Here is a 23,411-nt window from a genome sequence, read left to right on the forward strand (position 1 = left end):
ACGGTAAACGACAGTGGTGATCAAATTAAATAATTTACAATTGATCAGTTGGTAGAAATGTTTCAAGAGCTAAGATTACAGTTAACTGTTGTAAAGATACACATAAACATGACGTCTCAGTTTTTGATTGCACTGAGGTAAAATAGACTAATAATGTACAAACGCTATAGAATGTGAATCGGTAGCAATGGAAATACATTTTTACAGGTGTCTACGACTAAACTCATTTCGTTAATTCAAGAATGACTAATCATTTACAGACGAGATGAGAAGACACGGCTAAAATGCAGCTACAAAGCGACTATGAAAATAAATTAGTAGTACTTCAGTGTACACCATCGGACAATGCTCCAGAACCAACCATGTTTTCATTTACAGGCTTTGGCCCTCCACAGGATCTTGAGACTGACTCGAATAATTTCTCGATTTCAGGAGCACACCTTGTGAAACTTTGGGACCAGAAGTAGTAGCTCGGGTTCTATCAAGAGCACCAACGATTAACAAATAAATTTACAGTAACAGCTAAATAAAACAAGGTGTAATTCAAGATTATGTTTAAAAAATTACCTTTATAAGTTCAATGAACGTAATTAGAAGACCCCATGGATGTGGTCTATTCACAATAAGGCGTTCCAACAGTACTCTGGTGATTTGTTCCTTAATTATTTCCTGCGGATGGTAATTCAAGAGTTAGGACCCATCAACAACTAACAAAAAAAACACTTGTTTTTACAGTAATTAATTAATTATTGTGTGAGACGGTTCATTTGCATAAAAAACACTCGGTTTATTGTTAGCAATAAATAATGAATGAATGTTTAAAGCTAGGAACACCATTAACATATGGGACAGGAGATAAGATTCCATATGGCACATGCCAGTGTAGTTCACCAATCGACCTTAACCGCAACATCTCCACCAGTCAATTAAAAGTTGACGCGTGGCGGAGGAGGTCGATTGGTTGACTTATGAGTAGTGTTCTGCGGGGTTGCACGTGGGATTGTAAATGGGTGGATATTAGTGGTTGAGTGGGAGTTAGGAGAGATTACATGGGTGGTCATTAGGAGTAGGGTTACATTTACAATGTGCCCGCCCAATAGAATTGGAAATATCACGATAATACGGAGCAAGTGATAATGTAATATAGCAATAGGCTACAGGCCAAGGAGGATAAGTTTCTATGACGAAGTAACCGTATCAGCAAACAAGGCATCTATAACAGTTAAGCCGAATTTCGTCATGCATAAGCGATCAACTCGACAAACAGGTTACAGAACACAGCAAACAGAATAAAAATACCTTTTCTGGCTGAGAAAATAAGTGGAGCATGATGAAAGAGAAGTAATGTGTGTGAGTATTTGGATAGCGCAATTGGTTAGCAATGGCATTTAGGAATAGATAGCGGCCCTCAGTATCCAAATCTTTGATTAAAGATTCAAAAATTGCTAGTGCCGCATTATCGACTGATGGATCCGCACTACCTGACTGGGTTTGAGATCTATTTCGAGCCTGAAGCAGCTGAATAGCCTGCAGGGAAGAAAAAAGAAGTAACCAAATGTCAATAAAAGGTACTTGGTAGAGACACTTGCCATCCCAGCGCGTAATGTGAACATTTCACGTGAAATAGCAAAACTCAAGAAGAGAACAATAAACCACAAATATAGTTTAAAAACTTGGAAAAAATACATTAAAACCTAAAATAACATTAAAACCGGGCTATCTAGCAGCCATAGAGATATAAATGAGAGCCTGAGGGTAATTTCAAAAAATTACAGTAAAAAAATATACTCCCCCCACGGCAAGAGTAAAAAACTTTCCCCTTTGTTTGGATACATATTGAGGGAAGGGGAGAAGACTGGGGAGGAGGATGGAAAGGCAAATAAAGGAGCAGTGGAGCACGGACCATTTTCCCTTTTCCAAGCCAAATTGAAATCCTCCCCCCACAGCATCTATGTTCCCTCCCTATAAATCTGAAAAAAAAAAAGCGAATTTACCCCCCTTCCCTATAAATCTCCTTCTCCAAAGTCCAAACAATGGTTTATGATTTGGTTGAGTTCACATCCAAAAGAAAAACTGTAAAAAACATCAAAGTACAAACCAATTACCTGCATCCCAACATAAAGCACAACAGAATTGATCAGCGGCACATTGTAACGAGTCCCAGCATGTGAAACCTCATTGGGTGAAAGTAGCAGTCTGTGCTTCAGTTCTTTCAGAAGGGGCCCCTGTTTTGTCTGCAGAATACCACAAGAAAAATCAACACAAGGACAATAATGACATTCACTGTCTCAAGAATTATGATATGTAAGCTACTCAACTACAGTTTAACTTATCAAAGAAACAACTTAGTACCCTGAGATACTCGTCAACATCAGCTTTCATCTGCTTCGCCTTTAGAGCCGCGTCAACATCGGACAGAATACGAGGTGCTTGGCTCATCTCTGCCAGTAAATCAATCTGCAGAATCGAGCTCCAAAAGGTTATAGATCTACAGGACTGACAGGTAATTACTCAAGAGTCACATAGAATCAAGAACAAACCTTCAAGTTTGGAGTAGATGGATCAGGAAGTCTCATATTACAAGGAAATGCACTAAGGATTATATTTCGCATCTGTATGCAGCTAGAAGGAATGACATCACAAAAGCTAAAATGATAGTCACACAAAAATTCCGGAAAATCGTGCAGCAACACTAACAGCACTCTGAGAGTTCCTTTGTACAAAATGCGAATCTTCAAATGCAAAAGGAAAAAACGTCAATACATACATATAGGACAGACATATAGAGAAATGTTTTGCTATTAAAAAAATACAGACCAGCTCTCCAAGTTCAGCATTTCTCAAGAAAGGCTCCATGAACTGAAACAAGTCCATTAACAAGCGATGTAGTAGAGGCCAACCCTTCTGAGCATTTCCAGTCAGCAATTTCGGCATGAAAGTCCTGTGACTCACGAGCTCAAGCCAAGCAAAGCTGAAACATGAAAGAAATTGTGAAACTTATGAGAGGAAACACTGTATTCACCCACAAAGAAGAAAAGAGAAAGCAAGAAGCTAATACTAAATACTGTGATTCATGCATCACGTAATTAAAGTGCCAGTTTCATGACTAATCAACAGGCACGGAACTATAAACTTGTACCATGTTCATATCAGGATTGCACTAAAAATACCCAGCATACAAAAAAAGGAAATAGAATACAGACAGTCCGAATTTTCATGAATAAACTAAGACTGTTTAGAGTCGGGACCAACAAAAAGAACACCACTAGTAGATCAGGAACTTTATACAAAGTCAAAACAGTTTGATTTTGAAAACCACAAAACGAATTAAGTAGACTGAGAAGAGGTTTTGCTTCTGATATATTAGAACTCAGTCAATAGGGCAATGTCATGCACTCATGCCTCATGCAAAGAAGAGAATTTATTTAAAAGTGATAACACCTATACCAATAGATAGGGCCTTCCCACAACAGTAATAAAAAATGTTGTGAGCACCTACAGAAAGGCTAGGTCCAGCCAAACACCCTATTTTATGCCCCAGGCACGAGCCTCACTTGAAGGTGCTATTCCAGAATCCCTCCTATTCTGTTGGATTGCGACATTTTCCTTATTTGGCATATCAGTGGAATTGCCACATTTATATTTTAGTCATATTTTTGTGTAAAATGTCCTTACTTTTTTAGGTGAGACCCAGCTCCCTCTCACAACGTTAGTATTTGTGCCAAAACCAAATGTTGCAATTCCATATAATAGGAAGGAGTACCAGGTTAAGAACCCATTATTGTCGAGCACTGCTGAAGAGATAACCACAATGCGTACTGAATAGACAGAGGAGCCTCACTAGCTTGTGAGGATTTGACGACAATACAGAACTTTTTAACAGAAAAAGAGATATAGAAGGCATAGAAACTACACTCTATACATACCTGAAACCTGGTACTTTCAGGGGCTGCAAAGCATGGAATGCATTTGCAAAAAATGACAAAACCTGCAATCATAAAGCCGTGGATGGAAAGCTAAGTGACCAAAACACAGCAGCTGCCGAGAGATGAAACTGGAAAGGGAAGACAAGAAGGACTATATATTAAAAACTACCTGAAAGTTAACCCCATCATGGACATCTATGGAACCAATGTCTAACAGCCAATTTATGAACAGCCTAAAATAAGGCCTCGGATTAAAATCTTCTTTTTTCTCATCAGCGTCTTTTTGGATGGATCGTACAGTGACTGTTAAAATCTACGTGCAAAGATTCAATATACTGAATTAGTTTAACGTAATTAAAAAAACTAACTTGGGTTCAGTCTTTCCAGATAGGTGGAAATTCCATACGTAAGTTCACAAGTATACCTTTGGTAAGAGAAAAAGCTTGCTCGATCCCTGGTCAACAGGCCAATACTAGAAGTAGAATGATATAATAAGATGACGTCAGATAACAACAAGAATCATACAGTAACAGAAAATCAGAAAAGAAAAGTAAAATACCTTTAATATTGAATATACTAGCTTAGCATAAATATCAATAGCGAGAAAGGGTGTATGCACTTGTGGAGATTTTTGCATCAGCTCACCAAAGTGCGACACAGAAATTTCCTAAGGCAAAGAGCAAGTTAATACAGGGACAAAGATACTGGTGTCAAATATATTCAAATTACTAGAAAATGAGACAAGTATGTACCAAAAGAACGCGGAAGAAGCGTTCTGTTTTATCATCTCCTCTAAGAAGACCAATTTGATGTAGATGTAACATGAATTTTGTGCAGGGAGCATCATTTCCAGCTGGCAGTTCACTTATACGGTACCATTCGGCAAACAATGTAGAAACCTGCAAGCCAATATGAGCCCAATATTGTAGCATCTGGAACCAAGACTCGCAACCAGCTAATGTTTCCCGTACATGTACCACTGAATTATAAACTCATCCAGGCATAAAAAAAAAGGAAAAATACCATTGACACAAAAAAATGAAGCAGGCATCTTTTAAAGCATGACTTAATTAAGAGATTTAAGACTACATGCACATGGCCCAAAGGCCCCAACATTCAAGTTTATGATTATCAGCCTAAAGCACAAGAAATTAAACATCTTGAAAACAAACTACTTGTGTTCACAGCAAAGACGAATGATACCTGCTGCTGGAAGCTAGAAGCCTCCGGCTCCATGACCTCTACGTTGTTAGTGTCTCCCCTACTTGCCATTGACTGTAGAACCTGTAAACAATATATAAACACACATGTAGGTGAACGTTTGATTACCCACAAGGCCACAAGTAACATAGTAATTTCAAGTTTTGTGAATTCATGTAAAATGTAAAATTGTCTGAAATGATGCTTCTTAGGCATAGCAAATTCCAACAACATCAAAGCCTTAATACCAAAATGATTTGTTGACACGAATCATCCTTAGAACCATCATTGAATAATGACACATCCCAATAAAAATTCCAACACAAAAAATTAATAGTAGTCTTCTGACCAAAGTCACCCTAAAATCGAAGGCAAACCTTTTTGTCTCTAGTGAGTCTGTTCTTATCGTCCTTTGCAGTGACGGGGCTCGGAAGGCCACTAGCAGTAGCCGCTGGGTTCTTTACAATTTCAACTAATAGCTGCAGAGACTCGGGGGACCCAGGCCTAGTGGCAAGCTGATAACCACAGTAAGAAAAAAGTTTAGATGAACTATGTAATTGAGAGCCAAGCATAAACAAAAGGGAATGCGAAACCAACCTTGGCTAATGCTTCAAGTAAATTTTGGAGCTCTGAGATGACCTTAGGTTCTTCTTTCTTCAATGTTTGCAGAAGCGAGACCGCAAATTCAGTTGCAGCTTCTGCATAACAAGGTACTTTATGATATAAAACCCTTTTAACATCTTCAGCAACAATACAACAACAACAACATCAGAGCCTTAATCCCAAAATGATTTGGGGTCGGCTGACATGAATCATCCTTTAAAACCGTTCATGGGTGAACGGACACCTCAAAATGCGAAAAAAATAGAAAAGGCAAAAATGAAAAATAAAAGGGTGAGCGAAACATAATACAAAGTCAAGGTAAATTTATAGGTTTTAAAATCGAAGCCCGGATTTCTTTTATAAAAACATCTTCAGCAACAATAGAAAAGGATACAAAAATATTCTTACTATTTCTTCCAGCATCAAGAAGCTTTGTCAAATGAATGTTATATTCTGCCAAATTAAGTAACTCCCTCCTGATAAGGCCAACCGTTATATCCCTGTTGAATTTTCGTTCCTCATCTGAATAAATCACCTAAATTTACAATCCAAATTTCCATTAAATTCCGAATAAAATAACCCACAAATCAGGAAATGAACAACTCAATAAATGTTCACCCAAAGCATATCCATATACATACCCAAGTAGTAAGCTCCTTCACCACAAGCTTGCAAACATCACGGATAGAAGCCAAGATAGCAAGATGAGCATTAACATGGAAACTGTTTCCTCCAGTCTCATATAAAGCTTTGAATACCTGCACAGTGATACATATACCAAAATTTAAAACACATACTTAAATCATATCAACAACACAATCAACTCATAAAACAATCTGACACCTTTTGCGCCACAGCCAAGGCAGCTTCATCTCGATTACCACATTTCAGAATCATTTTTGGAACTTCTACAATAATTGCCTGAAGATATAGAAGAGAAATTAGTTAATAATGGCTCCATAATCAACAGAGTAAATATGCAGAAGATTCCTCTTCCATGAATAACACAACATTACCTGAATATCTGATTCTTCGTTATCATTAGCTAGTGCGGCATCCAGCTGATATTGATCAAACAATAAAAGATTCAGAGCATAAAATTTTGAAGAGAGACAATAAAGATTTACCTAATTTTGATCGAACAATAAATTCTTAGTGCAAAAATGGACAATTGTTGCACAACAAAATATCAAGAAAAGGCAAAAAACGAAAATATAGTCCAGACCCTAGAAGATGGACATATATAACCTGCGCATCATTTTAATAGCAGGGTGAAGAGAAAGATATCACAATAAAAGAAAAGTCAACATTCAGACAAGTAACGCTTGGAAAATGAAACAGTGGTCTTCAAGGGCTTACACTCTCTGAGCCATGCTTAGAAAACGACATATAGACATAACACTGTATGCACAACTTTCAGTGCGACCGTCAACCAGGCAAGCAACAGGAAGTCAAAAAAGAAACAAAACAAGCAGTGATGGTATGACCTTCAACAAAACATATGATATGTGGCAGATACGAAGCAAAACAAATGATAAATGAATGTGACCTTCAACGCGAGCATGTGATATTTGTCCAGGGCATCTTCAGTAGCCATGGGTTCGGAAAGACCTGTTCCTAATGATGCAGAGCTCAGAGATGGCAGCTGTGAGCTACCAACAGGTTCCTAGAAATACAAATGCAGAGTCAGCAAGTGAATAAACTTCATCCTTCAGTATTAAGAGAGAAGATAATAAGAGCTTACACTTGGGACTGGTTCAACTGATTGTGCTTCCAGATTTGGTGCGCTCAAAGAGGACAGGGGCATTGAATCAGCCTCGGAACGAAAAGGAACTGAATTTTCAGAACTTCTTATGTGGTTTAGCGCAACAGGGCTGAAATGAAAAGGTTAACGAGCACACGTGAGATAGCCACGACAAAATACAACGACAAAATACAATCAGCTGACAACGATCTCAAGTTCAATGATATGGACCTGCAGGATCTTGAACCAGTATCTAATACTAAATTGATCAGAAATAGAAAAGAAAATATTGTTTTAGACCAAGCAAAACGAGTGATTCACTTGAATCAAACACACTGAAATCCATTAACAACATCTAAATCCGTGAACGGAGTGCGTGGTGTGTGCAACATGTAACAGCCTCAATTAGGCACACAAATCAATAAATATCAAATGGATTAGGAATGCACAAATTCAGTGTTACTGTAGAAGTTAAAAGAACACCAAAGGAGTAACACCCATTTAAATTAAATAAAAACCTGAACAACTGAGCTTGAGATTTTTCCATTTCCTCTGGTACGAGATCAATATGCGGAGCACCCACACCAAAGCTACTGTTTCCTAGTCCAGAGGGATATACACTTGAGCTTATTTGCCCTGAAGAAGTGCTGATTGTGAGTGGGAAGTTACCACCATCTAATGAAGGAAGATGAGTAGCATTAGCGGTCTGAATAGATTGCTGATTCTGCCAAGGAAGGCGGACAAAGTCCTGCAAACAAAAGTAGAGGCCAAGACAATAACCAGCACAAAAATCAGAAATACAGGCAATAAATTAGTGAAGTAAAAAGACACATAGTTACCCAAAGCAAAAAAAGATTGTGAAACAAGCGGTGCATAAGCTATACCTGATAAACACGCTGCTGAGAATCAGACAAGCGTCCAGGAGTAGGACGCAAAGTTTCTGGTAGGACACCCATGCCTTGGGCATATATGCTAGCATCATACATAGAGGAACCAACATTTTCTCTATGCTTCCTTCTCAAAGAAAGTTGTTGTGAGATTTCCCCATCAATCATTTGAACGGCCTAAAACAAACCATCACATATGTCACTAGAAATCATACAGCATTCTATTAACAAGAACCACAAAATGGATCTCAAGCTAAACACGTGAAATGAACAACCAAAAACACTTGACTTTATGAGAGAGGTAGGGCTGAACAGGACAGGAAACATCACATCTGAAGGTACATATTGGGAGAACTGAGAAGTACACGGTTAAATACACCAAAAAAACCAAAGAAATATATCAAACAGAGTCAACAACAACATCAGAGCCTTAATCCCAAAATGATTTGGGGTTGGCTGACATGAATCATCCTTTAGAACCGTCCATGGGTTCTAAAGGATGATCAAACACAGTCAATAAGTTAAAATCGCTTTCAAAAGTAAGCTTTCATATATCCAAAATGATGAACTTGATAAAAACCGATATGTCCAAAAATACGGTACTGGCAAAATCGCCATAGCTGAAAGGCAGTGCATTATCAAATCGCTTTGGGACAAAAATAAGATGCACAAGAAACAATCTCAGACGAAAGTGTAACCATTAAGAAGATGCCAATCATGATGATATAACTTGGTCAGGCAGGAAAATGAAAAATGTAATGTACGCAGCAAAGAATTAACATCTAACCCTCTCGGTCGCAGCATTTTCAATTAAGGCACAACCCAAATCAAGGTTATCATTGGTTACAAGTTGCACTGTTTGCTCCAACATATCTCCGATAGCTAAACCCTGCAGCAAGTTGCGAAGCTGACTAGAAATTGAGGCACGGAGAGGTTCCTGTAACAGAAAGTTAACAATGAATATTCCAGCAATATCGTCACGATATTGAAACAGCAGATTAAAATCTAACCTTGCAAGTTACATGAGCTAGGCTACCAGCAAGACTAGCAACCATCAGATGTGCAGCATTGAATATGCGACTTTCATCCGACTCGAATGCATAGTCCTAAGCCGAACAATTTGACGTAAGAGAAGTGACAAAAAATAGTTTTTCAACAATAAATATATATGAACCTTATTCGCAACCATCATCAAAAGCAGACAGACCTTAATGACAAGCTCTTTTGTCGTCTGAGTTGCAATGGAAACACTACGCTGCACTATACCATTTACTATCTCTTTATAAGCTCTATCCATGGCGACGGGAAGCACTCTGCAAAGATAGATATTAAATCAAATAAAAACCAAGGAGACTAATAATCACAGTCAAGCCCAAGAAAGGTTGAAGATATATCATCCAAACCTTTGAAAATGAGGGCCCAAATTTTGAAGCTTCGGGTTCACAACAAAATGTGATCCTATATTAGGAACTGATGAGGGTAGCTGAACAAAAGCATAAGTTCCACAGATTAGCTAGCAAGCAAGAAATACAATAGAGACAGCAAGTCTACTTTACTTCAGCTAACAAACAGGCCAATTGCAATAAGGACCTCCCGTATTCGAAAATATAAAACCATAAATATAGACATTGGTGACTTTAATAGTTTTAATTATAATAGAGACGTGTTATTTTTGTCGTATGTAGCAAAATAGTATACAGCAGCCATTTAGAAATCAGCTCTATTAGAAGAGACATATAGACAAAGTATTTCAAACAATGATGTGCACCTCTGAGATGAGAGTATTTTGCAATACCTGCCCCACGTATGAGGATTGAGTTTGGGTAGGTTGTTGCACAACAGGAGCAGAAGGAAGTGGGTCAGAAAATACTGTAGAAGATAAGTTGTCATCCTCGACCAAAGTAGCGGCAGTGGTTCCATACTGCACAGCAAATACAATATATCAGAAAAACTCTAGAGCATTTACGAAATATATGCAGGAAAAAAGGAAAGTAGAAATGCAAGTGTATACAAACCGGAGAGATTTGATGTGTGTGACCACCAAGCTGAGATGGAGTAGATACCTCAAGAGGCAATTCAACCTGGTTCAAAGCCGTAAGTACCATAGATTTCTCGTCGACCGTTGGCTGAGGTACACCAACATCTTTGTTCGAGAAATCCGGATTTCCTTCGATTACCCTGACACGTTCTCTTAAAAGAGAACTTGGGGTCACATCTTTAATCAGAACGCCAAGATTTTTGAAAAGTACCTGCAGTAAGCACCAACAGCACAACAGAAAATTACTACATTGCACAAGAAATGGACTAGGTCATTGAATTATCACAAAGCAACTTTCAACTACGACTTAACAAAAGCAATCGAGATGTAGAAACACTGACATGTAACATATCCTACCTCGATATCAAACTTGAGATTCATTTTCAAATTTGGCATTGCATAGATCTCAGCGAGTAAAGCAAGAATCCCCATCGTCCATGGATTAGGGGGTTGATAAGCCAGACTACTTTGACATGGCTCCAGTATCTGCAGTAACAGCAAAAGCAGCAGAAGTAGATAATTAAACGAAAGCAGCCCTGTGAGAAATTTAGGTGATCTATTTTCACTGTATCTAATTTAAAATTAAGGTGACTCGGGGAGAGAAATTAGTCATCGAAAGCAGGACCCAGCACCACAGAGATTTCTTTTTCAAATGATAACAACTAACAAGCATAGTATATTAATTTAAGGGCAGCATGGAGAGAATAGTACTCCATAGTCCATATTATATAAACCACAAGTCCACAAGGAATATCTTGAAGATAAAATCATGCAAGATTAGTGGTTAAATCTACAACAAGATAAAAATTCATATTCCAATGAGAGTTAAGCACTTGACTCCAACCATACAGCTACTTCACAAAGTAGAATTGAAAGATATAATGATTACCTTGGAAGTAAATGGAATCACAGCAATCATTAGCCCCTTCTCGTAGGCCTGGAAGAAATTATTGCATGAATAAAATTGATTTAAGCTATGCAAAAGAAAAAAAAAATACAGCTAACTTAACTAAGGACAAGAAAACATATTGACCACCAAAATTTGGAGCACATAATTGAACTTCCTAAGCGTGCATATACTATCATCACAAAGAAAATTCAAATTAAAAAAATCGGTAAAAGAACACATTTCACCTCTATAACTAAAGATTTGGGATCAATGTCGCGTGCCCTTAAAACCTGGTTTCTACCAATTGTAAGCTTCCCAAGCCAGCTGCCCAAATTCTTTAGCAACGAACGCTCTTCTGAGCTAGACTTTATGAGGTCTGAACCTAGTAAAACCTGAACAAACAGAAAAGAAATATCAGGTAATCAAAATTAATTTAACATGTTTCACAAAAGAATTGTAACATTTAAGACAGCCAACCTTGCAATTCTCATAAGTTGCTTGAACAATTTCTTTGTTTAAAGCTTTTGAGTTAAACTTGTCCAGAAACTTCAGATATAACTCGTGAAAATTTGGCTCGATGCTTGCCCTGCAGTGACTTAAGAATGTCACAACACTTGCGAGACGCAACACTAGACAGGAAAAAATGTGGGGAAGTAACGTCTGAGAACTCAAAAAGAGCAGGAGAAAGATTGTGAATTGTGACCTTTTCATCACCATATACTGCGCAAACCAAGGATAGTATTGCTCCTTCAGAATTTCGGAGAATTCTTTGGCTTTAGTTTCAACATTAGCTGAAGAAATGTTGTTGATTATAAATGAAATTTTGTCTTGAACCTCGGAAGACGGTGCCTGTGAATAGAATGAACATGAAATAGATGTTAAACATCAAAGAGAAGAAACCTCCAGTGACAAACAAAAATGATGGTAGACATGAAAGATACAATATATCTTCCCCTTTCTATCAATACACTCAGGAGTCCATTTTCTCTGCTCTAAAACTAGCCAGAATAATGATGAAATCAAGTGTTTTTCAGGTAGATTGTCAATTTCATACAGAAGAGCCAGAAGGTGAATCTAGAAGTTTGACAAAGATTTTTTTTTCATTGGATATTTCTCTGAAATAGACTTTGGCGCTACGTGCATGGGCTTTCTAAGTATACATTTACTCTTTTATAATTGAAGCTTTTGTGATTGTTATTTTGTTAGTTTTAGTATTTAAGAGAACCTTCTGGCAAGATTTTATGATAGTCAATGCCTTTTATCTTACAATCATGAAATTTTTTTGCAATTGGACGATAGTGATTATCAAAACTTTCAGAGTTTCAAGATGATGCATTGTATGTCTTGAACAGGCTCAAAAAGTATTTAAAAGAGAAATTGGCCCCAAAAAAAAGTGATGTATTCCATCTTGAATGATATATGTCATCATATTGAACTGATGTAAAAAATATGTTCTACTTGAAAAGGTTATAGACTACCATCGTAATTTCCATATCATAGTGTTCGTATATTTAGAATAAATAAATAAAAAAATCCTCATGTTTGTAAATAAAGAATTTTTCATATATTGTATGAGGAACAATATTTTTGCTTTTTGTATCAAAGGATAGTCAAATCACTCAATTGCATACTGCGTATATAGTACCTATCCAATCAATAAGTGACAAATGTCGATCAAAGAAGCCCTTAAATTCTGAAGATTGGAACATAATATTGATTTAGATGGAATGGAGTAAACGGCCCCGTGAACTGTTTGCATTTGCAATTTTCAACACAGTTTTTCATTATGGGTCATTCGAAATGAACTCTCCGTATGGGTGGGGCTGCAAACATCCAAAATAAGTACCTTATTTTGTTCAGAATGACCAGAACAATAGGGGAAAAACATGCTGGAATACATTCACAGACCACAAAACACCACTTAGAAAGCCAAACAAGGAAGCCAAAAAATAGAAGGAACAAAAATATGAGCTATTAACTACTCCAAGCAACAGAAAAACTAAGAAGTGGGAATCAAGGCAGATTATGCACAGAGACAATTGAAAAATACCTCAATTGGAGTTTCTCTGCGTTCAGCAGCAGCTTCAAGCGTCTCTATGTTCAATGCAGAACCAAACCCTGCATGGGATCAAAGAATTTAGGAATGGATATAAATGTTTGCAGCAAATGTCAGAGAAGTAAAGTACAACAGAAATAATCTGGAGAAAAAGCTCTAAGGAAATAAACAATATAAAGATATTACTTGTGGTAGACCCTCTGTTACGAGAAAATGCCGAGGAAATTGATAGCATCCCAGGGGCACTTTGAGCACTTTGTAGCTATTAAGGAAAAAAAATATGTTAGTTTTCTTCATTGTTATCCTTATCCCATCCTGTAAGCTGAAACAGACAAACCTTAGGCAAGCTGACACTGTCAGCTGACGATGTTGCAGTAGGTTGAACTGAAGCAGCTATAGGTGGTTTTGTGAAGCTGTTCATAGTAGTCGAAGCCTTTGCTCCTTCTTCAACCAAAGCTGATTGTCGCGGCTGAAACCGAAGAGATGATGAGAGTTGTTGCCCGGGGTGTGAACTATTAGATCCGATCAACTGCAAAATATAGATGTGGATCATTATAAATTATGCACAGCTTGAAGACGGGTCCAAACCAGGGCAGACTATTTTCAAAGATAAACCAAAACTATATGAACAGATCATAAAATGTGTCAAATTAGGATTGTCAGACAATGTGGCATTACACGGTATCGGATGCAGCGATATAGCACTGCGTGATTCAATGATCCCTTCGTCTTTAAATAAGTTTCATTTCTTACAAGTTCAGCATCAACAAAAAATAGAGTTTTACAGTCTGAAAACAGAACCTGGCAGTTTAAAAGACCCAGGTAGGGGGAGATGAGATTCCTTTTTCTATTAAATTATCAAATTTGATATACTCATCACTATGTTGTCATTTGACGAATAAAATATGTGTATGTGATTCCCCATCCTGTCTCAAAAAATAGATTCATGTATACACTAAGGCGCTGAAACAAAAAAATGCGCTTCTTAGTCTACAAAAAGATGATCTGTCAACCCTGTGATCTCTTTGCATTATACCCTGCATTCTCATTAGAACCTAATTCCAAAACATCCTTAAAAGTTGGTAGACCACAAGCACGCAAGATGACGAAAAATTAAGCCTCATACAAATCAATTAACTATATGTACAGTATTATAACTATAACTATTGCTACTATTAGCTGCTTGAAAAATTCCTGGTTAAAAATTCAAATGAGTAGGTGACATGGGCATATTCAAGAACATAAAATTAGCACATATTCATATAAAACCAACTCCTTTTGATTGCATGGGGGCCTAAAAAGGATGACAATTTCAGTCTCCTTTTTCAACCACTTAGCAAAGTGTGCCAATATTGATCTACTAAGTACAATTACTCACATCAATCCTGCTTAATAAGGGGGAAGTAAATGCAAGCATGACAAAATAAAACCGTTCACTTTACCTCATTAACTGTTGTCCCCAGAGAAGAAATGTTAAGTTGGTCAACCGGACCATTTCCTCCATGGGACTTTCTCGCAAGGACCCCATCTATATATTCAACAACATTAGGATGAGTGCTACGGAGATGAGATATCTGTAAGATGTGGTTGCAATATTGGGGCCACTCCTCCAAACGACTAATAAACTGCTCCAAAGCCTTCGTGCCAAATGCAAACATCTGTAGTAGATTTGTCACAGACTAAGCTACCCAACAGCAAAACAAAATACTCAGAGAAAACTGCAGTACACACATACCTTCGAATCGGCAGGCTTGCGCAGTGCATCCAGAACACAACGAAGTGCGATGCCAAGAGGCAGATGAGTTACTAGTTGATGTTTGATGATACAGCCTGCAACAATTCAACATGTGACCAGTAACATCAGCCTTAACCCAATAGTAATGCTTAATATATCCACTTTCCAGTATGAAAAGTTGTGATGTCGTACCAAATAAGATGGCAGCTAATCCAAGCTGTTTCTCAGGATATTTAGGGAAGAACCTATATTCTTCAAAAAGATTGGATATCATGCAGTCAAAAATAGATTGTTCCCTGCCATTCAAAGATCAATCAGTAACATACATTTTCGTGAAGAATAGTGGATCCACTTCATCATCAAACATATGCAGCATTTTTTCATTTAAATTTTCTAGTCTGAAGACCTACGTTACTATCACTCTTCATATAACCTTCGAATACCTGTGTCCGACGATTGACGTCTGAACATTGATATGCCACTTGGGCATTATCTTTTAAGCCAAAACATCCAAGAAAAAGCTAGTGTCAGACGTAATACATGCCTGAGTATCGAAAACAGATATTTTCTGAAAAAGCTTCAAGTTTTTTGGCCTAAAATGTAGTGTCAAAGTAGCAGAAGTGTTAAGTATGCAAGCAGTTGCAACTTTCGCAAAAATGGTTAATATCCATTTATGTGATTAAGTCTGAGAAAATAGTGTGGATTTGCTAAAAAGAAAGTAAAGACAGCCAAAATGGCGTTATAGGATAGGTGCCAGGTATACAAGCAAAATGGTTACACTTCATTGATCTACTTAAGTCTGAAAAAAAAAAAGTGTACATTAGACGACTAGATTTCCCAAGACAAAATGTCACATCAACTGGCATGGAGAAAGATAAAGTTCATCAAATTGTATGAACAAGACCCTGTCATATATGCTTCTTTAGAAGAAACGAAGGTAGCTTTGCTAGAATCATTAAAAATATGTGTATGTATATAGAGCTGGCAAGTCTGACCCGACCCGAGTGACCCGACCCGAACCCGAGCAAACCCGACCCGAACCCGAATCGACCCGACCCGACCCGATGACGACCCGTAACCCGACACAACCCGATTATCAGTGACCCGAACCCGAACCAGACCCGACCCGATATTGACCCGACCCGATACTGACCCGATTAAATTGATGACCCGATAATTATTAAGCTTAATTTTGATCAAAATGAAAGTGATTTTGTGTTTAGATTGATATATTTGACTTAATAATGAATTATTTAAACCAAATAATAGGTTAAAAAATAAATTTAATGGTAAAAAATTATAGTAATGCGATTAAGTTACCCGACCCGACCCGATACATTATTCGACCCGAAATGACCCGACCCGATAACGACCCGAACCCGACCCGAAAGGGTATGCTGACCCGATATACCCGAACCCGATATGACCCGACCCGACGTGACCCGACCCAAACCCGACCCGACTGACCCGATTGCCACCTCTATATGTATACATATAACATACAGAAGAGGAAACAAAAAAGGTGTCAAGTCCAGACAACTCCACAACCAAACAGGGCAAAGAAACAAATTCATAATAAAGATCTGCTATGGAGACCGAGGAAATAAATTTAGCATATAAAGCTGCTATATATAGAAAAATAACCTTTTCACTGAGGATTCTTTAAAACGAGCAAGCATTTGAACCATCTCATCAATTGACTGTTGTTCAGCAAACATGCGCTGGAAATACGAATTTGCTTCGGACTCAATATCTTCAGAATATGAGTTCGAGGAAGAGGAATCAATAACCCCATCACTATGCTGACTCGAATGATGATTCTCTACGGATGTAAGCATTTCGCCAATTTCATCAGAAAGACTCTTTAAAGTCAAAGTCTGAGCATTAGCTTCAAGGACCTGCACAATGGGTTTAACAATCACTACAAACAAAAAATAGTCTTTAATGAACACGAAAAATGCAAATGATGGATTCCACCCTTCATGTGAGAAACCACAACCTTCAAGATAATTCTAGCTGTTGGGAATCCAAGAGTACCAGCTGAAGTAGTATGATGCAATCGGTTGGCAGCATCATCTGAGACTGTTTGTAGCTGTATCTCCTTCACATACTTCAAACACTCCTGCAATGTAACATTGTGCATAGAACTCTAAACTTACAGCTTTCCACAATACTGATTGACAAAAAGAGAATTAAACATATCGCAAGCATCTGTGTGCAGTATAAAATACCTCGAAAAAGGCTTCTTTACTTATGATGATATTATCATTCAGCCATTTCTCAAAATCTAAGAGTTCCTTCTGAAAAGCAACAGCTGCCAGTCTGATAGCCAGAGAAAACGGAATCCTCTCCAAAACAAGATTTATAATCTACATAAACAACAGAAATAACTCAATAAAAAAATCCAGTAAAAAAACCATTACAGAAAGAAAGTTTGCATCGAATCTTGTAATATCTACATAAAACAACACCTTATTTTCCTGACATATATCTAGAATCCTGTGGACACTGTCCGGATCTTTAGTAAGAGTGTCAACAAATCCACGCAGCACCAGGTTATGGTTGATGTGCCAAAGGTGAAGAATGAATCCTTTCCTGCTAGCATTAGCAATTACCCTTGGAAGAGCATTAGAAGATACTTCATGCTGAAGAAGATTGTATGTTGTCTACAAGATTAAATAAAAATAGAATTAGGTTCAGAAAAATTCATACTACTAGCAAGTATCAAATAATTTATCCAAAAAAAACAAGAATTAATAAAGGCAGATATCAGTTGAGGATAACATAAAAGTATTAAGACATACTATTGCAACTAGGAATAACATAAAACAACAAAACCAGACAGGCTATATGAGCCACATTCCAAATATTAAGTCAAAGGGAGAGAGAACAGTGGGGAGAATATCTATGGTCAGAGCAATTCCTTTATAGCTAAAATAATGCATCTCGTAACTACATTACAACAACAAAAGCTGGTGTACATTCAAGCCCAAAATCATCAGGCAGAAATTAGAGAAGATTACATGAATTTGTGCAATCCCAAGTAGCAGTACTTCAGGGCAGTGTTTAAGAGGATGCTCCAGCATGGACTGAATAGTAGCAGCATGACCCCTCTCAGCCAATTGGCACAGCACATCCAGTAGATCCAGACATAACCATGCATTATTCGATTGTCCAAGTTGAGAGCTCAGACCATGAACATCAACATACGCCTGCAACACAACCCATGTCCCTTATCTCAATCATCAGAGCAATATAAACAAAGCAGGAAGTTCTTACTTTCTTGTACACCATCAACTCACCAGTTTCCTGATCGAATGGGAAAATGTAAATATTTCAGGCGGCATGGATACAGCATACTTAAGAAAGGACAGCTGCCCTTCAGAATTCTTCCAGACCGAACCACAAATAGCATGAATCGGAAACAACTCCTACAAAACTCATATATGAATCAGACAAAAAGCTTTCTGGTGACCAAATCATTCCGACAAATAAGCAGAATCGATCAGCTGTCTACAATCATAAAAAACAATTACCTGGCAAGCACACTTGTAAATAGTCATGAAAAATGAGAAAGCATCCTCACTAGAAATGTAAAATCCCTCGTGGTCAAGATTCTCCATAACTTTAACCCAGTTGGTGTCAGGTGCCTGTACATAGAAATACATGAGAGATGAGAAAACATGCTGGCAGGTTTCATAAAGATAGATAAATCATACCCAACCCCAAGCCTCAGACACATGTGAGAGGTACAACGCCAGATCGAACCTGGTCTACATAGAATCAGATAGCATCAAAGTAGTTCCTAGAAGACCATCCATGCATTAACAAAAATAACGAACAAAACAACGCCTTGGTAACTATGCCGAAAAGATTAGTACATTTATTTTATTTAAAAAAAAATCAAGAGAAAACATCAAACTCTGGAATGCAATATATGAACATTATAACTTAGAAAATTATGAGATTAATTAGCATAATCATCAGTTTGTAAAGTTTCTAATGACAACATTTAAAGGCCCTAAATTTAATCTCCGTGCTTACTACAAAATAGCATACCCATTTACATGATACAAGTGAAATTTAAAACTAAAGCCTTTGTTTCCACTGTTATGAGATACTTTAGAGCAAAATGTCGTGTTCCTAATGTAAATAATACTCTTAATGTTCACATATATTACCTCTGAACTCATCAACATTAATGTCAAGAGACCAACTTCAAAGGTTTTAAAACTACAGGTTTGTGAAAAACACCAATTTCTCCCGTCCATAGCAGGATAATCAAGAATTTTAAAAAGCTTTCTCTAGAATCTTCGATGCATATTTTCTCTCTGACCATATGGGGATTGTTTGGCAGCTACAATTTGCCTAGTAGCTGCTTGTATCAACTAGTTTGTTAAGATGATTGTATTAGTTGCAGTAGAGGGCTCTCCAAAAGTTTTAGGAAAATGAAGTCAGTTGTTAGCTGCTTTAGAATGTACAAAGAACATTTAGGGAACATAACATACTTTTTATGCAGATGTACAATGGTTATTAACGTCAGCTTATAATGAGAAGGCTCTTTTGCACAAGAAACAAAGACTTTGCTTGAATAGAAAATTTTGGAGGGAACCGAAAAGGAGGGATATGAAGGCGACTAGAATGATTTTGGGGGGGAGGGAGGGGGGAAGGGAAGGGAAGTCCTACAAGGCAAGGCAATTTATTCCCTATCCTACTACAAAAGGAAAGATTTGGAGAGCAATTCCCTACATCCATTTCCCCTTCCTTTCCCTCTCTTTTTTGTATGCAAACAAAGGGTAAAAGAAAAACCTATCTTTTAGTTTATAATAGATGAGCTTTTTTCAGTAAAAAAATGCATATAAAATGCTCTTTTACCAAACATCACAATAAGTTTGTGCAATTACTCATGTCTCCATCCATAAAAAACGCCAATATTTGCAATTAGTCACACATATGTCCATCAGTTATCAGCCATATGCAACCACAGGTCACACTTGTCTGATAGGGTTTTCGGTTCTCTTTCCCCTGTCGTTGATAAATCAATACCGACATTGTTTAACTCCTTCCTAGACCAACTAGTTTCTACAATATTTTGTTCATCTTACATGATAGAAGCATCAGCCTTAAATACAATCACAAGAGAAATTCCATCAACGAAATAATCAAATATGAATACGACATGAATTTAATATGTACGCATAGATAGATTAACTCACTAGCTGCTTAATAGAGTCAACCAGGATGTTAACATTCCATGAGCTAAGACGTGGAAGCTCGAACATGGCATTGCTACCAATTGCAGAAAGAAATGCTGAAAATGCAGTACTGCTGTCTTCGAGACCAGCATGAGTGCGCACAACTGTGCCAAGTATCCGAGCAACAGTTACTTCAGTAAGTGGAAGATAAAGAGACAAAATCTCCTTGCACTTTGATGCATCAGTTGAACATCCGTAGCCCAGTTCCTTCATCACATCTGCCATACTGATCTCCTTCTCCATTTCAGCAACAAGAGAATCAAAGTCATCATTGGAATCATAAAACAAGTCCATATTCCTGTATCAGTTTTGAAGAACAATAAAATATAAATTTCATATAAATTAACAAAAAAAAAGCCAATAAAACTCATCAGGAAAAATGACCTCAATAACTTAGTATCATTCAGCTCATCAAGGATCATTGGACCCAAGACAGATGGGACAGCCTCTTTTGGTTGCATTAAGCTCAGCATCTGCGTAAATGTGTCTACATGTTTCGAGAGGCCCTCACATCGATGGAGAAACATAAAAATATTCTGAATTTGTTCATCCGACTCTAAAATGCTTGGATTATCAAACAAACTCTCAACATGAGTCATGCAAAAGTTAGTCCCTGCAAGAAGCAATAATTGATTTATGTACACCATGCTATAATAATGACAGACAAAAGAAGCCATATCAAGATAGAAACAACATCCTCTAGATGCGAGTATTATGTCGTACCAACTAATCTGGCTTCAGAATTTTCAGATTCTGACAATGCAAGTCCAACAGCAATTTTTTCAGAAAGTGAAAGACAGAACAGGTTTGATAAATCATCAAGAAATCCTTCCCGGATTGCCACATGTCTTAAAGACTGGCACAGAATAGAGCTGAAGTTTGGTTTCCCCAAAATGAATCTGAATAATGATGCAAAAGCCGGATGCAAATGATCGTTCTTTACTTCATTCTCATAAATATTGATGTAGTCTAAACAGCTCTGAAGGGTTAATATGCTTCCTTCCAATCCATAGTCGCTGAACTGTACAGAAACGGGAGGGGATCAATTTAAAACTTAACTATAGATGCATTGACTAAATTGAGCCAGAAAACTTTAGTCAAAATGTCGTTCAGGTAAAAATTAACCTAAAGAATAGATTGGGATAGAAAATAAGAGGATGGCAAGTTATAACAGACAGAAAATAATAAAAATACTGTAAAGTCATGTAGGCTGTAGAGCTCCGTTAAATCAAACTTAATAGAACGGTTCTCTCTCTTAAAACACTCATCTCAGTTCTAACTGCTAAGATAAGATGTAAGGGTACCAATAAGAAGCTTTACTTGGAGTTTGGACAGGCCTTGAGTAAATTTAAAACGAAATTAGTTCAGCTGAACAGTTTGCTATTCAAATTACATCTTCCATCACCTGAAAAACCTTCACCATCAATAGCTCCCCACATCACAAAAAGCGCGCATAGGAGCAACAATCCATGAAAAAGCGGAGCGCCATAGGTACAAGGCACAACCACAACACGCGAAATACACTACTATGCATCTACCATGATGTTTTCTTCTAATTCTTTTATTATTCCCTTCTCCCTCCTCTAATATGCTGAATTTCATCTTAAACTAGTAATCATGATAGAATTTTATTTCCAAAACCACATGCCTTGTGCCCGTGAGGCGTGCGGATTCAACTCGTTCCTTGTACATTGTTCTTGTCATCTTTGCGCCTTTCAACACTAAGGTCCTAACACATAGCGAGCTACTCCACAAATCCATCTATATGCTATTGGTGCTATTCCTATTCCAATTACATAAACAAATGATCGACAAACTACGCCGGAAAAAAAAAAACCACCATGCTCTTTATGCATCTATATCCTCATACATCATACATGTGCCATCGCCTATCCAATTTTCCCCACACAAGCTCCATTCACAAAAACTCTCAACTAACAAACTTCAATTTCCAAAACGCGCTAGTATTCTCGCAAACTAACACTCAAATTTCCATCTACCCTCCACATGCATATACTCTCACTTATCCAATTTTCCCCATAAAAACTCGATTCACACATTTCCTATACTCCACAGCCAAACAAACTTCAAAGTTCCGATACGCGCTAATATTCTTGCAAAACTAAAAATCAAAATCCAGCAACTGACTTCCAACAGTTGCACAAAACACAACAAATTAGGGTTTCCAGCATCAAATACAAAATTCAATCACATCAACAATCAAACACAAAACACTATGAAAACAATGAAAAACAAACCTAACAGTTTGTTTACTTGCCAAATGCCAAGTAAAAAGAACATGTCAAAATCGCGTAATGCTATTCCAATAACACTACACTCATGATGCATATCCCTCCACATACATGTATACTCACATATCCAATTTCCCTCACACAATTCACACACAAATTCTTAACACTCCACAACGAACGAACTTCAAAGTTCCAAACCACGCTACTATTCTCACGAAACTATCAGCGAAAAACTCCATCAACAACTGCCTTCCTTTATCCAGTTTTCCTCACACAAACTCTCAACATTCGACAACAAACAAACTACAAAGTTCGAAACCGCGCTACTATTCTCGCGAAACAAACACTCAAAAACTCCATCAACTGACAAAAATTCTTCCAACAATTACACAAATCGTAAAAAATTAGGGTTTCCAGCATCAAATCAAGAGTTCAATCAAATCAACAATCAAAATCACAAAACACAATCAAAATCAATCAAAAATAAACCTGACGAAGTTCTTGGAGGACGGAATCAGAGTTAGATCCGTTCAAGCTACGGATGAGAAATCGGACATGACTAGCGACCGTCGACGAGAATTCCTGCATCGTTGCAGGTGGAAAAAGGAGAAATCGCGAAGTGAAAATTAGGGTTTTCGAAAGATGGAGAGTGAGGTTGCGATTAAATTCGAGATTTGCGGAGGAGAGAAAGGAGAAAGAGAGTGTGAAAGGGGGGGAAAAGGGTGTATGTATGTAATCCGGAGGGAGACTTGGGGATGTGTGTGTGAATATTTTGGAATTTTTTTTTTTTTACTTTTTTGCCAAGAAAATTTGCAAGAAAGGTTGT

At 37.5% G+C, this 23,411-nt stretch overlaps 1 protein-coding gene across 2 annotated transcripts; it reads right to left on the reverse strand.

Moving 5' to 3' along the window:
* On the reverse strand, positions 1-23,411 carry LOC141585978 (uncharacterized). 2 transcript variants are annotated; one of them, XM_074407069.1, is made up of 51 exons: positions 23,075-23,411; positions 21,057-21,354; positions 20,718-20,946; positions 20,295-20,631; positions 18,615-18,728; positions 18,381-18,509; positions 18,102-18,290; positions 17,550-17,744; positions 17,310-17,447; positions 17,078-17,200; positions 16,723-16,976; positions 15,271-15,374; positions 15,079-15,173; positions 14,786-15,001; positions 13,681-13,872; positions 13,530-13,605; positions 13,338-13,405; positions 11,991-12,136; positions 11,765-11,873; positions 11,533-11,679; positions 11,288-11,335; positions 10,756-10,884; positions 10,424-10,609; positions 10,156-10,281; positions 9,764-9,843; positions 9,568-9,673; positions 9,371-9,466; positions 9,148-9,297; positions 8,358-8,537; positions 7,992-8,221; positions 7,474-7,603; positions 7,279-7,395; positions 6,746-6,790; positions 6,573-6,650; positions 6,371-6,487; positions 6,138-6,264; positions 5,724-5,824; positions 5,504-5,641; positions 5,130-5,210; positions 4,679-4,825; positions 4,486-4,593; positions 4,351-4,398; positions 4,096-4,239; positions 3,927-3,988; positions 2,818-2,971; positions 2,541-2,732; positions 2,353-2,457; positions 2,106-2,234; positions 1,300-1,527; positions 568-669; positions 1-478 (listed from the first exon to the last, which is right to left on the reverse strand). In XM_074407069.1, the coding sequence occupies exons 1-51, from the start codon at positions 23,171-23,173 to the stop codon at positions 326-328; spliced, it is 7,095 nt and encodes a 2,364-aa protein (XP_074263170.1). In that variant the 5' UTR covers positions 23,174-23,411; the 3' UTR covers positions 1-325. The 2 variants fall into 2 exon arrangements, with proteins under 2 accessions (XP_074263170.1, XP_074263169.1); XM_074407068.1 differs by having other exon boundaries at positions 10,376-10,609.

The sequence above is a fragment of the Silene latifolia genome, chromosome 6 (assembly GCF_048544455.1).
Source record: "Silene latifolia isolate original U9 population chromosome 6, ASM4854445v1, whole genome shotgun sequence".
Classification (NCBI taxonomy): Eukaryota; Viridiplantae; Streptophyta; class Magnoliopsida; order Caryophyllales; family Caryophyllaceae; genus Silene; species Silene latifolia.